Source organism: Branchiostoma lanceolatum, chromosome 1, assembly GCF_035083965.1.
Source record: "Branchiostoma lanceolatum isolate klBraLanc5 chromosome 1, klBraLanc5.hap2, whole genome shotgun sequence".
NCBI classification, from domain to species: Eukaryota; Metazoa; Chordata; class Leptocardii; order Amphioxiformes; family Branchiostomatidae; genus Branchiostoma; species Branchiostoma lanceolatum.
The window spans coordinates 23,953,903-23,970,659 of record NC_089722.1 but is presented as its reverse complement, the minus strand read 5'-3'; the positions used below and the strand labels follow the sequence as shown (position 1 = coordinate 23,970,659).

At 40.4% G+C, this 16,757-nt stretch overlaps 1 protein-coding gene across 1 annotated transcript in view; it reads right to left on the bottom strand.

Annotated features, from left to right (window-relative positions):
• LOC136443066 (splicing factor, suppressor of white-apricot homolog) overlaps positions 1 to 15,464 on the bottom strand; it is a 42,458-nt gene extending 26,994 nt beyond the window's left edge. The window contains exons 1-2 of the mRNA XM_066440133.1: positions 15,129 to 15,464; positions 12,430 to 12,590 (exon numbers count right to left, since the gene is read on the bottom strand). Coding sequence (XP_066296230.1) covers positions 12,430 to 12,590; positions 15,129 to 15,340 — 373 coding nt within the window. The 5' untranslated portion in view covers positions 15,341 to 15,464. The remainder of the gene's footprint in view (positions 1 to 12,429; positions 12,591 to 15,128) is intronic.
• Positions 15,465 to 16,757: the final 1,293 nt, after the last annotated feature.

Sequence of the window (16,757 nt, the reverse complement as noted above, 5' to 3'; positions counted from 1 at the left end):
TTTCATCAAAACAGTCCCAAATTCAGGGACAACTATCCCTGGTGGTATTCATACTAGTAAGTAATACTTAGACTGGATCTTCCCCCTGTTGTCATACCAAACAAACCAGACCTCAACAGCGCCTGCCTGTGTTAGTGTAAAACCGTCCACTCCCTTAGTTATGAGTCTTATGACCTACATGCAGTTTTCACATAGCAGTGAGGACCCCCTCCCCATACTTTGACATCAATCAATGTCTTTGGTTGTAACTTTCCATTGGACCCATCATAGAACAGTAGAAGTATCATAATAACACGTCAAGACAATATACACCTATATTTTGAAAGCACAAACTACATGTCTAAATGTGACAACTTGATCTGGCCATAAGAACAAATTGGTTTCAAATAGTTTCTGGACATCTATTATGACAGGGATCTCTGTAAACAATGGAACTGTGGAACTGCTCCATCCTGCTGATTTTCAAAGTTAGGATATTTCTTTCAATATTTCCCCAGCTAAGCCTGTACTTTTGCTCAATACTCAAAAAGTTATTAATTGTAGACAAGATGCAAAGCTGATGTTGCAGGAAATGACTTCCCTTTGTGTCTGGAAAAGGCAAAATGCAATTGCTTGCATCCTCCCTCCATCCTGCTCTATATTTCTGGGGAGATCCCTGTTATGATGTATAAAAATAGTTTTTATCTGAGGCCATCCTTGTCAATCAGTGGTGGAAATTTCCATCCAGCCATTTATCATATTGATGTGTGGACAGTTAGCCACTACATAAAGGGGATCAAGTTTTAACAGAATTTTCCAGCAGGATCACACTTGGTCACGCAAAAGTATGGTCGTCTCAAATGTGGATTCTATTTGAGAAAAAGGAATATGGATCCATGTACATGTCTACAATCATCCATATACAAATATATAAATGATATAAATCCACTTGAGCTGAATTAAACTAGACTGACATCAATTAGCTCAGAAACTTCCAAAGTTGCTGGCATGAACATGAAAGTAAAGACTGCTGGTCCCTGGTGGTACAACGCTCTCTGTTGTACATCTGTACTTGACAGCTTTACTCTCCTAACTCCTTTCAAGGGGGGATAATGGCTCTTCTTGTGTCAGAACGGCTTCATTACAGTCCTCCCAGTCTGGTTCTGACAGGGGGTTTGATCATTAGGATGAAGCAGAAGCCATTTACTCTTTATGAAAGGGTCCTGACAGGTTTTAGTGACACAAAGAACCACCTTGAATACTTCCTGTTCTCACCATATACTTACTATGACAAGATTGTAGTTGGTTTCATTTTCTTGCATTTCAATAACATGAAAGGTGCCCTAAGCAATTTCAGGTGGTAAAATTAGAAGTATTCTGGATAAGGCAATCTGTATGAAACTTTTACTTCCCCATATTAGCACATTTGCATCATTATTTCATACTTTGGGCATTTAAAAAGAGTCCAGAAACAAGCCGCAAAAGCGGCCGCAACAAGCCGCATAATGCTTAGGTTTTTTCAGTTAAATGTTATTGAAACTATTTTTCTTTTGTAATGAGTGGACTGGATCATGGTAATTAACCTGAATCTAATGATGAACTTAATAGAATACAGGAGACTAAGCTTTGTGAATGCTCCAACTTAAAACTTGAGTATGACTATGTATGTATGTACATGTATGTATGTAAATATCAAGACCAGGACTTTGTGTTAGCAGTTTGCTTTGTTATTTTGAAGGACTGATAACAATGTACAATGTAGGGCCATCCACGGGGTGGCCTCCTTTCGTACTGGAGCTTTTGTAAACTGCATACAACATTAATCATGTCTATCTTATTTAGGAAACTATGATACCTTTGGAGATCTCTAAGGTTTGCACTATCACAGTGCAGTCTAGTTCGCTCTCTTTCCCCTAACATCTACCGGAACTAAACATCTTAGGCATCTATTGTAATTTTTCATGCATCGACCTGAACTGGAATGAGGACATGCTTTAGTAAAGAGGGAGACCCTGGGAAAGATAAATGAACTCCAAAATAGCTTATCACACCTGGGTGGGTAGCAGGGTCAACACCTGAATAGGAAATATCTTGAACATCCTCTTCTTTTACAATGTTCAGGGTATGATGAGTTATTTCAATGAGCATGGAAATTTAACACTGCTAAGTGCTAAGGTTCCAAGCATTTGTGTTGAAATAATTGCCTTGCATACTTTATTTTACATTCAGAACACACTTGGGACACTTCCTATCATTGAAGAGGCTCCTGGCAAGCTAGCACTATAAAATATGGGATAATTATACATTACCACATCGTTAGTCATCCCTGCTTGAATGCAGACTGAACTGTTGAAGCATGAATGTTGCTAGCCTAAATATCTGGGTTCTTGAATAAGTGGGGTTTATTTTCTCCCAATTCCTCTTTTTGTGGAAAATTGTGAATAACAATTTTAGTATAAAATATTTGAAAACAAGCCAAGAAATGCTATCTTTGCAAGGCATTACAGTTACTGTCACATTATCAGAGATACTGCTAATGAAAGCTCTCCGTAAAGCATACCTTTCAAGGTATGTGTATATACATAATCATACTTGGATAATCACAATCATCAGAACTAGTAATGAGCTGATGTTAGATAAAATCTGGACTGAAATGAAAGTACATTTGTAATCAAAATGTTCTGTAACATGTAACAGCAAAACACAGATGCATTACCTCGGCCACAACGTGGGATTTCATTCCTTCACACTTACACTGCTACAAGACAATGAATCACCACAGAAACCATTAATATTTTGTTACACAATTCTTTCTGTGGGCAAAAGAACACTTCCTCTTCATAACATTACACTACCTATGTACATTTTTCAAAGGGATTGTACATGCAAATATACTGTGGTCAATGGTGTGGTATTGCAAAGTATTGATATGTAGAATATCTGGGGCAAAGAAATGAGGCCAACCTGAAGAATAGCCTCCAACTACAGGCACTAAAGGTGTGCCAATAAAGACGAATACATGGGTAGAAATTGCTTTATGTGTCTGATTGACTGATGAGCAGTTTGACCAGTTTCTGAACAATGAAAGTGTGGGAAATGGAGAAATAATTGAACAGAAGGGAAAGAAAATATCAATGTGACTACTTTTTTTGGATGATTTTCCCCATTGACACAAGTATCAAGAACCCTGTCCATAGTGACCACCTGTCCAAATTGACCAGATTTCACCGGTCCCCTGTGTGTTCTTCACATAGCCTCTACCAGGCTCCAGAGGGGGCTGGAAAGAGTAAAAATTGGCCAAATTGACAGATAACACATTTGGCCAATTTTTACTGTTTCCAGCCTCTGAACCCTGATAGTGGCTATTCTTCTTGGGCAATTTAGACTGCACTCATTTCTGTTACACATATATTTACAAATGTAGTCATACTGCATGTACATGACATGCAGTATGGCTACTTTGGAGCCTGGTACTGCAACTGCATGAAATTCCATTAATCAGTCAGAAAAAAATTTCTTAATTGAAAGGTATAAACTATAATTTTATAGTTTAGAACTTTCTGAATCACAGCTAGATCTTCAGCATTAGAAAAGAATGCCAGACAAAGCCCCTTTAAATTTCTGTCTACTAGTTTGTCTGATACATGTTTGGTTAGTGATTAAGTTGAATGTACAGTGGCCGCCAGTAACCCCTTCTCCATCCCAGTAGTAAAACCCGAAAGGTCAACATTCTGCTGGCTAGTCTGATGCAATACCAGAGGGTGTGCTGCCTGGATGGATTAGTAGGGACCATCTGATTGGCTGAATGCCTGCCCCGCCCCCTATATGCCCCCTGCTATGTAACTTGATACATCTGCAGAAATGACTTCTTACCATAACCATATCCTAGAAACCAGTAGTCCCAAACTCCCTTATCATTCTTCCATAATGGTATGGAACACCGTAGACAGCTGGACAGCCTCCAACTCAAATAACTCTAGGCTATAGTTACCTGTTGTCGAGAAATTTATCAGTTTTCTAACTTTTTGTAACCTATAGCCTATACAGTATCAGAGTTGGCTGGCACGCATGTACTATTTGAACTTGTAAAGTTCTCTTGTATATTTGTATAATTAGCTATACTGAGAACCTCTTGCCTCGAGAATAACAGGAAATCCAAACATATGTGTTCTTTCAAAGATGGACTTTGTGCCAACAACTACATGTACAGTCAAACCTGCCTAGGCGACCACCTTTTCAACGCGACCACCTGGCCATGGCGACCACTTTTTCTCGGTCCCGAAAATGTTCCCCATAGGCACAAGCATTAAGCTGCCTGCCCAAGGCGACCACCTGTCCACACGACCGCGACCGCCACGAATCGGGACCGCACAGAGCACAATCCCTGCCCATGGCGGCCACCAAATTTTCAAGCTTGTGGTGACATTGGATCATTTTGCTGTCGGATTTCACGGAAATGTTTTCAAGACTTTGAAGGACAAAATAAGGACAAAAATATATGGAATAGTAATGTTATAGCATCGATTCCTCCATGAAGTGATTTGATAAAACGTTCCCCCTATAAACACTGTAAAGACAAATGTTTGTGATGTTGTTGTGCCTATCGTAATCTTACAGTTAACCGCAAACTCAGTTCAGTTTAAACTCAATTTTCAAAACGAATACGTAGTGCATGGCGTCAAAAAGTCAGATTTCACAGAAATTACTATCTTTATCTTGTATTTTCAACAAAAATGTGTCTGTGTCTTACTAAATTCCGCCGAAAAATGACTTCGCGGCGGGCAAAACATCGGGCGAGAAATGTTGTTCCTCGGTCCCGACGCCATCTTGGATTTGGCATGGCCCGGATTTGGCATACCGCTGACCTTTCTAAAACACGATGCTTTTGTGTATGAACATTTACGAATACTCTAGTTATTGACGAAAATTAATATTCTTTTTTTCTTTTTATTTCCATGAATCTCACAAACCTTTATTGGACGCTGGGCGTTCTGCTACACTGACTTACCTTTTGATGCGGTCGCACAGAGCTTGGCGGCGCAGCGCGACGAAATCACACCGCACCGTTTTCATCTTTAGTTGTCAGATCGAAAACTTTCTGACCCTTTCATCCAGCGGTCGGCGCCCCAAAAAAGGCTGGGGTCAGCAGGTGTTTTCTAGGGATTTGTCTTAGGCCTTAAAACTTCGATGATGTGCGTGTGTGTGTGTACTATTTAATGTAACGTGTGAATGCGGGATGGTGCTGCGAGATCATCGAGGCAGCCATTGTTTTGTAGTCAAAATTATTACGAAAATGTGTACACGATGTAGCGGTGTACAATTATTACAACGATAACGGAAAATTTAATTTTTGTAGCCTCTTTCTGTCAATGAGAAATTGAACCCGGTGGGGCTCATGTTGTCTAAATTCACATAATATTCCATCCATTTACGTACTGTATTTGAAAACCTCGACCTGGAAACATGTGAGTGGAATCCTCTTCATGGCGACCACCTGTCCATCGCGACCGTTTTTGCTCGGTCCGCCGGGTGGTCGCCTTGGGCAGGTTTGACTGTAGTTTCAAAGAAAATGCCAACTGATTCCAGCAACAGATTTTTTAAATTTTTCTAGCATGCTTTAGAGTTGGCTCGAACGCAGCATCAAAAAGTTACGGAGAGACTTTGAGTTTGACAGCATCAAGCTATCCAGTAGATGGAATTTCATATTCACATGACAAAGTCATCTATGGAGCCTTTTAGTGCTGAACTCTAGGGAATAGCAATTCAGTTTTTATAACTCTTTCCTGCCTAGCATTAGTAGCAAGAGTGATGCACTTTGGCAACTTTCCAACCACCGAACTATGAAAGTGTCAATGTCATTGCCAAATGCACTTTGTGAACCCATGTATCCCGGCACATTTCACTCCATTAGGGGGGTGGGGTGCATTTCAATTCATTTAGAGTCCTATTTACACAAATAATGAAGTAAGTATTACCATTAATCATTACATACATGTAGAACTAGAAGGCTACATTGACATTATGTAATGAATTTTGTGGACCTGGCATTTACATTAATTGCCTCACTTATGTCACACTCATTGAGTTATGTCCGTACTTTTATAAAAGAAAAATCATTTGGAGGTAAATTTAGAAAACATGAAATTTAAAGTCATGCTCGGATGACTGCAAGTCTACAACATCAGGACAATGATAACTACTTCCTAGTGAATATAACGCTTCACTCAGCACAACTGTTTGAACCAAGTGACACCACTATTGCAATGGAACTGGGTTCAAAAGTCACATGAAGCCCTGTCTTCTCTGCAGCTGTCTACATGAAAATGTTTCCTGTGGACCCCCTATGCTGTGATATAGGCCCCTACACTGTCTATCAAGCAGCATAGGGGAGTTTCTTTCTGGGGAGAACCCTGTTATCCTTCAGAAATCCTTCAAAAATAAATTTGGCTTTAGAATAAGGTTGTAACAGAGTGAATATTCTCAGAAAACTTCACAAAATTTCCTTGTCCTTCAGAATGTTGGAAAACAGTGTCTTAATAGGGGATTGTGAATTTTAGAATTTTCTGAGGAGGATATTAGACACCCTATACTGAGGGCATGTCTTTGGTGCCCCATATGTTGCTTGCGCCATGAAAAGTTGGCCTTCTGTCCCCGATTCCTAGCGGGTAGCCTGAGTGCCATCCTATTTCTACCGGGGCTTCTACACTCGCTACCCTTTTAGCGAGTGTAGGAGCCCTGGTAGAAATAGGATAGCACCCAGGCTACCCGATTCCTACACTGTGAAAAAATTGGTGAGAACCCTCACTGTTGCAGACAATTCATCTTTTCCAGCAAGGAACAATATGAAAATTTATGGAACTGACTGAATCATGTTGACTAAAGAAAGCTGATGGGGAACACCTCCAGTGACGTAGAATACAAAATTATACGTGCTCTTGTTAGATTTACTGCCACCTCCACCCCCCGCTTTTGTTGATATTCTGTTCCATTGTGGCATTCAAAAAGACTTGCAAGGCCTCTTTTTTTCTTCAAGGACATTACAGAGAATGGAGGAGCTCAAATGAAGGCCTCAGCCACATTGTGCGTTTTGAAGGGAAGCGTCATGGCGTTGATGCTGTCAAAGCATGACCTTCCAATGACCTTGAAGCATTTTTTGTTTACCAATAGGCTGGACAGATTGCAGTGCACATATGTACAATGTAATTACACTGTGGGTATAGATGTGACCAACCCATTTCTAAGCTAAACAGCATGTATTTACACAATGACAATAGCATAATGTTTGGGGACAACATGTTATATTAAAAGTTGGCACGGAACTACTACATGGTACATGTACAAAAGGTGTATTAAGTAATATCTATGAACTCTTTCTAACAGATCACTGTTTTAACCATTGAAAAACATTTAACATTGACTGCTTGAAACCAATTCATCAGGCACCAGTCCCCTAATTGATCATTGCTTTTCTACACATCATCTTACCTTTGACTAGACTCTGTGCATGTTGGAATTCCACTCACCTGTGACAGCCAAATGAGGTCAACAACAGAAATATGTGCTACAACACATACAGGAATGTGGCCTTAGAGAGTTACACAATGGGTACTGGTACAAGATCCCAGGTACCAATTCTTACTTGTCAGCTTCTGAAGTTCATATGACAGTTCTTTTCATGCTATAAACATTAAGGACTGTCCAAGACTGTCCAAAAGTATACACGAAAGCTGAAAACAATGTTAGGTATGAAAGCTACAAATGGGGTTGGTATTGAACCAAAAACAACAGATTTTAGTGATAAAGAAACAACACTTCTAGAAAGCAGTTACAACATGTGGGTGATATATGGAGTATTACTTTCATCCTATAAGTACATATGTGCATCAAAACTAAGGTTGCACCGTACAACTAAGTGCTAATACTAATATTGCAGGTTGTATAGTTTTGAATGTGTTTCCCTGCCATGCCAGCTATTTTAGTTATACCAAGTGCTACTAATAGACATGCTGCTCGTATATTTGAACACAAACAAAGGGCTGTGTCCCGTCAAACTCTGACAGCAACGCCCGAACCACAAAATGCCCAGGCCAAGGCCACCAGACCAACTGGTATGGCAGCAAGCTGTGCTGGTGGAACTTTCCATACATGCACTCTGTACATCCTTCTGGTGCGACAGACTTAAAAGGACAGTTGATGGCACGCCAAGGAGTCCATATTCAGTATTTTTGCCAGTCATTATCCTTTTAGATGCTACCATTGGAAAATGTAATATGTCTCATACTAGTAGTTTGAATATTTTTGGTTACTAAATAAGCTACTATTCTACTACAATTCTTCAAAATCGCACAAACCAACAATTAAAAAACATACTATTTTTGTGAGGACACAAATCAAAATACATCATAGAAATACATTTGCAATAACAAGTGTTACGCAACAGAGTAATAGCGATGACAAACCCATCAATCTTTTGACAGGAACAGATTCGGTCAAAGGCAAACCAGTCTGCTGGTATGGTAACAACTTCAGCCAGTGGAATATTCCACTCTACAGTTGCAACTATCAAAATAGTTGACCCGCTCACTCTGAACTTAGATGTCCTGTCGTAAAGCTACTTGTTTTGGACGTTGAGTTGGCTATAAAACCACTGACAGCACTGTTTTAGGAGGGTTGACATATCAATTATCAATGCTGCAAGTAAATTTGAATATTCCAGTTTGACAATAAAAATCATAACAGACCAGATAAAACACAGTTTAAACAGATGAATATGACAATATAATATCAACCATATGCTATTTAACTGAGATGTCAACATATCCTCTGCCAGATGTTTTTAATAACTATCTAAGAGTACATTCAAGTCTTCTATACAATGTATGTTTTGAACAAAATCTTAGCAGAAAACAAGAGCCTTTTTAGCAACATGCTTCTGTCGATTTCTTCAAGGAAACTTTCCTAATTCATCAATACAGTCTTTAAGATTCAAAAGCTAGCACTACTGTACATATTACATGTACATACAACATACACCCATAACTCATAATCTAGTCACGTTGCTTTTATTTCTATTTCATATTACTTTATTGGATTGACCTAATTTTTCCATGCACATGCAGTAAAGCAATACGCAAGCATTGTTACTGTCTGTCCATGAATCGGGCTCATATCCAGTTTGAAAGACTTTTGACATAAAGTGGCTGACCCAGCTGAAAATGAGATACATAAAACAGTTACAATTCATCACAATCTCAGAAAGGCCCCTTCATCCACTCATGTGATATCCATAAAGACCATAACAATAACAGGTCAAAAGAGACCAAACTGAAATTCTACAATGTTTCCCCAACACCCTAAATAAGGGCAGCACCTTTTGACGGGTGGTAGTGGTAACAACCATTTTGAGCTGAAGTCAGTGGGAGGCGAACCTAGACTACATGTACATGTAACTGTAAGTCATGCCACCAACTGGACTGCATTTTAACAAAACTCAGAACCACCGCAATAGTCCAATACACTATACTGTTACTCTATTGAATAAGAGACTGTGATTGTTAAGTTAGAAGAATAATCAACATTGATCTCAACCTTGATTTTAATATTGATAACTTGACACATGTATAAATATCAATGTTCTCCTGTATATTATTTTAACTGTGATAATTTCTTTGTTCTGCTTTTTGTATAGTCCAGGAAATAATTCAGTTAACTAGCTGCCACTTCTAGACATTCTCGCACTTCTGCTCAATAAACCATTGATTGACCTTGAAAGGCTTGATGCCAGTTCCATCAAACACAATGTAGAAAGAACAGCTGCACAGACCAACTTTGAAAAAGAATTCTGCCCTACGCTAAACCATATCATTAACATGGCACTGACAGATTGCTTTATACCACAGTAAGCAGGTCACCCTATCGCTGTTTTGTTGTACAACAGGCGTTTCTCCCCAAAGCTTGCCTAGCGGCAAATAGTGTGATAATCTTTCAATGAAAATACATACTTAATCAAGAGAAGAGTGACAGCTTGCTTGCCATCAGCAAGATGTTCTAATATATCTTGAAAGGGTGATGATGAAGATAACAATTATCTCCGCTACTAATACTAATAGCCCAAACCGGTTGGTCCTAATATTTTCAAGCCATCTGTGCTCTGTCTCTTATATGGGACTAAGAAAGCAATGAAATCATCTTTTCCCATTTCCAAGTTTGTTGACTGTCAAAAGTCCCTTGACAGCAACCTAAAACTCTGACATGCACAAAAGAATCCCTTGCTGTCCAGTCCAATGTTGAAAATGAAGAGAGGCTGTTAGGAAAACCTTACATAACTTAGAATTTTGGCTCTAACACAAGAAGAAAGCAAATTTGTTATTCTCAACGTTGCCATCACAGAAGCTGCCCATCATGCGTGACAGTAGAGGCTTATGGGAAATTTGAGGACATGACCTTTCATATTCTATAAAAAATTTGACAAGTACCAACTGTACATGTTTGACTACTTGTAACGACCTTGTGTCAGCTTGGTTGGACAAAATTGAACTTAAATACAGTATTTTAAGTCAGCAAGGCGTGATCACTCCTAGGTATAATTATAGTGGCATGTCTGTTTATATGCTTTCAACACAAACAATGAACACAATCTGATTTTTAAGCATGCATGGTATGGACAGTACGACTATTGTAAAACTGAAATGAAGACATTTCTACTTTATCAAACACAGTGAAGAGGTGGCTAGAAATAAATAAAAGAAAGAAGTGATACAATAAACTCTGCAATCATAAATATGGATGCATGACTTAGAGATGCTCTGGAAATGTATTCATGATAATTGACAGAAAGCTAGCTAGATATATAAATAGATGTACAAAATGTATTCAGATAAAACTTCCCTAGCCCACATCACCTTCAAGAGTAACTTTGTTATTGTATACATAACAAAAATCTGTTAGTCCTTTTCCTGAGGTAAACTAATATAATTACCCCCTGGTTGAACTAAGACCCCGTTCACACTCATTTTTTTCAATCGCGATTGAAGTATAATCGCGATTGTTCGATCCGATCGCGATTGAACGCAAAGATACTTTTGCGTTCACACTGCTTTTCGCCAAGTGGATTAAAGTACGCCGTGATCCGATCGCGATTGAAGCACGATTGAAGCATGCTATCGGCGATCATCTGGTAAATGTTGTTGTTGTCCTTGTTGTCCTTGTTTTGTGTCTATTTTTCCGCTAGACATTGTCACTTGGTGCGGTAAATGTCCCTCTTTCGGTGACATTTCCCCAGTTTGGCCTGCACCTCTTCTCTCCCCCAGATTGCGATGAGGACCCTGGTCTCCTCATCGCGCCATCTGCCACCAGCTGAAGTTGCTGACGGAGTTTTATTCTTCTTCTCGGGCATTGTTGACGATGAAAAGTTGAAGTTGTTGTTGTTGTAAAAGAGCGATCTGACGTGCAGATTGGGTTTGTTTTCCCGCGCGATGCGAACTATGACCCGCATGTATGACCTCCCACCCCCGGAACCAGCCGAAATCTCCACCGATCGTGATGGAATGAATCGTAGTTGTGTTCACACTCAAAATTTGATAGGATTGGATTGGATCCGATCGCGATTAATCCAATCAAACTACCTCCGGAGGTAGTTACAATCCAATCGCGATTGGATCGTTTTGGATCGTTCCAATCGCGATTGGGAGCGTTCACACTGAAAAAATCAATCGCGATCGGATCGATTCAATCGCGATTATACTTCAATCGCGATTGAAAAAAATGAGTGTGAACGGGGTCTAAGTGGCAGCTGGTTGAGCTTGTTCTCTAATTTTCCACTTCAGTTCCTCCAATCATTTCTATATGTTAAATATGGGGTTCTGGTGTCAAACATTAGAAGATCATATAAGTCAAGGGACAGGTATATTCTTTAAGTTTAACACAAGAAAGAGATAAAATAATCATATTGTTCTTTCAGACAAGTCTACTGTGTTATAAATAAAAAACCATGTTGTATTCTTTTTTATTCTATGTCATACCCACCTGAGAAAAGACACATTTCAATGCGAAATGTGCCATCAATTCGAATGTTTGAATCCCGTATTCAAAGTTTCAATAACAGTGCATGTGGCGCACACAAAGTACATTCAGAAGAAGCCCATGGGATACGCACCATAAAATACAGACCAGTCCCGAGCACACGTATTGAAAACTTAAGTAGTACAACAGTATGGTATGACGTAGTCAATAGAATAACTTCAATAAGTATTGCTCAATACCTTATGAAATAATCATTTGCCAGCATGCAGGGAGGTTCTAATGATGGGAACAACCTTGACAATTTGTTATGCTTGAAGGTCAGTTACTATAGCAAAACATTAAGTCAAGGAGAACAGTATACTAATTGTGGTCTGTGGTATTCACTAATCTACTGGGATGTAGTGACATCACTATAATTTGTAAACTAACCTTGACGAGCCTCTTCCTCTAGAAGGTCTTTGTGTAGTGCAAGGTATCTTTCCTCGTCGCACAGGGCTTCTATTCTCGCCTCTTCCTCCGACAGTTTATGCTTGGAGAACCATTCCCCTTCATATTGTGAAAGGTCATGTAAATATCCCCGTCCGTCATACCTAGAGAAGTGCCGAAACAAAGGCTCATGTTAGAAAGTACTCTGCAGTTAAGTCAACCAGTCAACACCTCACGACAGAACAACATCAGTGAAAAAGACATCATACATTATTCATGAGCTTGACTTAAAAATTCTTGCCTTCAAAATGACCTTAACATTTCCTGCTAAAAGTGACGTCATACACCTGGGCTGATGGTGATAACTGAATGATGCTCCAGATACTGATTGTAAGATGCCAGAGTCTGCCAAGATAAGACTTGAAATGGTGGCTTGCAATTACTGGGTGATACTGATATGCTTTGAAACTACAGAGTTCCTACATTAAGGGAGGTGTACAGAATGTTTTAAAGGTGAGAGTTCAAGGGTTTTTGTGGTTACACAATGTGTGCATGCTCCAGTTGCCTGGCGTCTAATAAGAAAGGGCCCACTTGAACTACATACCTTATCAGGGCTACAAAAGGAAAGGGAATGAGCAATGCCACCTCAGTGAAAAGGGGGAAATAATTTGATGATCATATTTCATTTCTGCACAGAAAAGTGCTGCAACTCTTTAAATATATCATTTTATGGCACCATTAGGCATTACAGCTGTTGAAATGTCCAAGATTTTGTTTTGAGTGCTACACTGCGTCTGCATGCATCACAATGTGAACTAAACCAATCATTCTTATCAACTTGGCCATAAACAGCTCATTATATAAACATTTAGGCAAAGTAAGCGGTGGGCATCGCAATAAACATTAAGGACGATCAAAATTTAAGATTTTAAGAGCTGGACTTTGAAAGAGCTAGGTTGACCAGCACCTTTCCCCTCTCCCCGTTACAAATGGTCGAGGAAACAATACCCTTCCACATAGCACAAGCGATCTGTCTATTGTGGAACATTATTGAGAAAACTGTCCTCCTAAACCCCATGTACTATGGCCTGGTGTAAGCAGCAGCAATGCATGGCAGCATTTTGGTTCTCAGAGTAACAACAAAGCCTTGCGGTTCAGTGTGACAGAGAGTTTACTGGCGTATCAACGCTAGGCTTTTGTGGCATGTGGCAATGCTAGGCTTTTGTGGCAAGTAGCTCTGCTGTCTTTCACCAATGATCAAAATTCTCGTCACAACATTTTCAAGATACTATGAAAGCACTCCTTTCATTACACATGCATGTGTAGTTATGTCGAGTGATGCGGGTAGAAAAAAGGATCTAACAAATAATTTAGAATCTTTGGGTGACTTGGGTCTGTATGTAGTTCAAAAGTGGAGTGACAAGAAACCAAATACCAAATATGACCAACAAGTGTAAGGCTGGATTTCACCAAATATCACAAGTAGGTATGAAACAAACAAACTGAACTGGCATATGTCCATATGCTTACTAGTCACTGCTTTAGTTAGGCTTTAAGATTTTGCTATTTTGTTCTTTCATATCTGCAGATAAAAAATCAAAATTGATTGCTTGAGGTTGACACTGCTAGCGCAAACCAAACAGCAGAAAAATACTTGCCATTCCTCAACATGCCGTACAATGCTGACTAAGCCTTAGCAGTGTGTTGGGATAAGTCATACACACATATAACCCCACTGACCACCGGATGACCTGAGTGTCACCGCTATCCTGCTGACCCTGGGCATCTCCCATTTCAAGTGGTGAAGTACATGGTACATGTACCCCCTGATCAAATGATGGTCATTGACCTCAGCAATCATCACACAGTAGCTGGAGCACCTCATGTGAATTATATAGTAATACTTGTATATTATAACAATGGTACTTACCCAACAATCAAAACAGAAGCTACGTGGCAGCCTGTCACATTGAAATGGGTCATAGCGGCTCATGCAGTTCTTTTTTTAATGAAAGTATGTGCTCAAAAAACGTTAACTGTGCTTTCCCACAAAAATGATGATCAGTTGGACCGATGCCATTACCCCATAAAAATCAAATAACTGCCACACAGCTTCAAGTCCTGGGAGGAACTGAACAGAAGGAATCGTATAGTCTATATACGACATTTCATGTGTTATAGTTACCATCCCACGTATGATCTGTCACCTGTATTTCTCCCATGACTTCACGCACTGCTGCTTTGTCTCTGGCTTTGCAGCTTCCCCCTACTTGTCCTTCTCACATCCTGCCTGGTGTGAGACCTAAACAAATCCTGGAAACATTTTAGATGGATTCAAAAGGGAGGGGAAAAAAGAAAAGAAACAGAAAAGATGCAGTCTGCCACTCCCTTCTGTCTGCCCAAGTCTGTAGAGAAAAGCTGGCGAGAGTTAATAGCACAGCACATCAACGTGGCGAGGGAAGTGTGGTTTGGTTTGGCCCACATTTACCTCGAGCATTTTACACTAAAGCATCGGTTAGTCTCAGCTGGCGTGATGTTAAAATAGTGACCGTCTCTTTCTTTTCGGCTTTTTTTCACACGTACACAAATAGGACTACACTGGAATTATGCAAATAACCTTTTAAAGGCTACTCTGTATTCTCGATCAACGGTCGCTGAAGATTCTCAAGTAAAAGGTCTGCCGGCGGGAGATTTCAACAGACCTGTCGATCATCAAACTCGTGTCGCCCATCCACGGGATGAGGTGCTTCCCCCGGTCCAGGTACCGGGCCTTCTCGTCGTCTCGGAACAGCTTGGCGGCGTAGCCGAACACCAGCAGCTCCTCTGGCTTCTCCTCATCTTCTCGTCTGGCGATCTTGCGGGACTGGCGGTAGGAAGAAGAGGTCTGGACCGGCACTGGTTTCTTCAGGGCCATTGTTTATCCGCTCCCGCTTCGACAGGGGTGATGCCATCAACATGGCGGCATTTTGATTCTGGACCGTACCACTAGAATCCGGGGGCGAAGTCTTATAACAGTTGCTAACTTCCACCCACACAAAACAATCAAAACACCTGGGGATATAACTGCATTCTTGCTTGACAATATTAACCGTGAATTAAATGTATAAGACTTTAATCAACGTGGGAATAACACGGGAGCGAAGGCTGACCATACCCATAACACAATCGTTGTCGCCCCTTCAGTGGAATTTTCCATTATTCAGCTGCTGAGAACGGAAAAACTGAGTAAGGCTCCGGGAGGGTTGAAACTTTTCCTCGGGCTATTTTCCTGCAAAAGCCCGCCAAGCATGACACACCTTTTTAACTGGTTCAGCTTGATTTATGCCTGGTTAATTGTTACAACAGATCTAGTGAGCATAGAGTGTGAGAATGCTGTATAAAGGTCAATGGAGTAAAAGCGTCTCACTTTATATTGAATGTCTTCACAAATGTGATGTGACCATGTGTACGTGTGGTTTGCGGGTTTGAACACACACTTCAAGGTCACTTCAAGACAGACTGTCGACCACGCTGGGGACTTCGTCTGAACTATATGAAATCGTCATCCTGCAACATGTGCCTGTGTTCACAATTAATGGCCTTTAATCAATCACAGAATATTCTCAATCGAGCTGTGACAATTTCCAGAACCTCTACTCTAGTCACTCCTATGGCAACTGTGGTTTACCATTAAACCTCCTTGGGTTTACCTGGACCAATTTTCCGCTCTGTGCCAATGGAAAAAGACCTGCTGATGTGTATCAACTGTTTGCAAGCCTTGCATGGTTTCCTGCATATCTGCATGCCCGTAGCCAGGAATTTGAATGGGGGGGTTCTTTTTAATTTTGAAGGGACCAGCGAGCGCCGTAGGCGTGAGACGAGCGCCGCAGGCGCGAGCTTCCTAGGGGGGTCCGGGGGTATGCCCCCCCGGGAAATTTTAAAATTTGAACCTTCTGATATGGCTTTTCCTGTGTTTTTGAGAGGATTTCAAAGGAAGAAATCAGAGACAAAGTTAGCAGTTTTTCTAGGATTTCAGCTCCGTTGGTGATACAAATAGATCCACCTTGAAAAAAAAACCCTTGGACGTTAAAAAGTGGACCCTTGAACCTTCTGAAAGGGCATTTCCTGTGTTTTTGAGAGAATTTCAGAGGAAAAATCAGAGACAAAGTTTTTTCTAGGATCCTAGCCTCAGTGGCATTGCTGGTGATACAAATAAGTCCACCTTGAAAAAAACTTGAACATTAAAAAGTGGACCTTCAAGCCTGTGAAAGTGGACCTTCAAGCCAATGGGGGGGTTCGTCCGAACCCCCCGAACCCCCCCTGGCTACGGGCATGATCTGTAAATATTACAT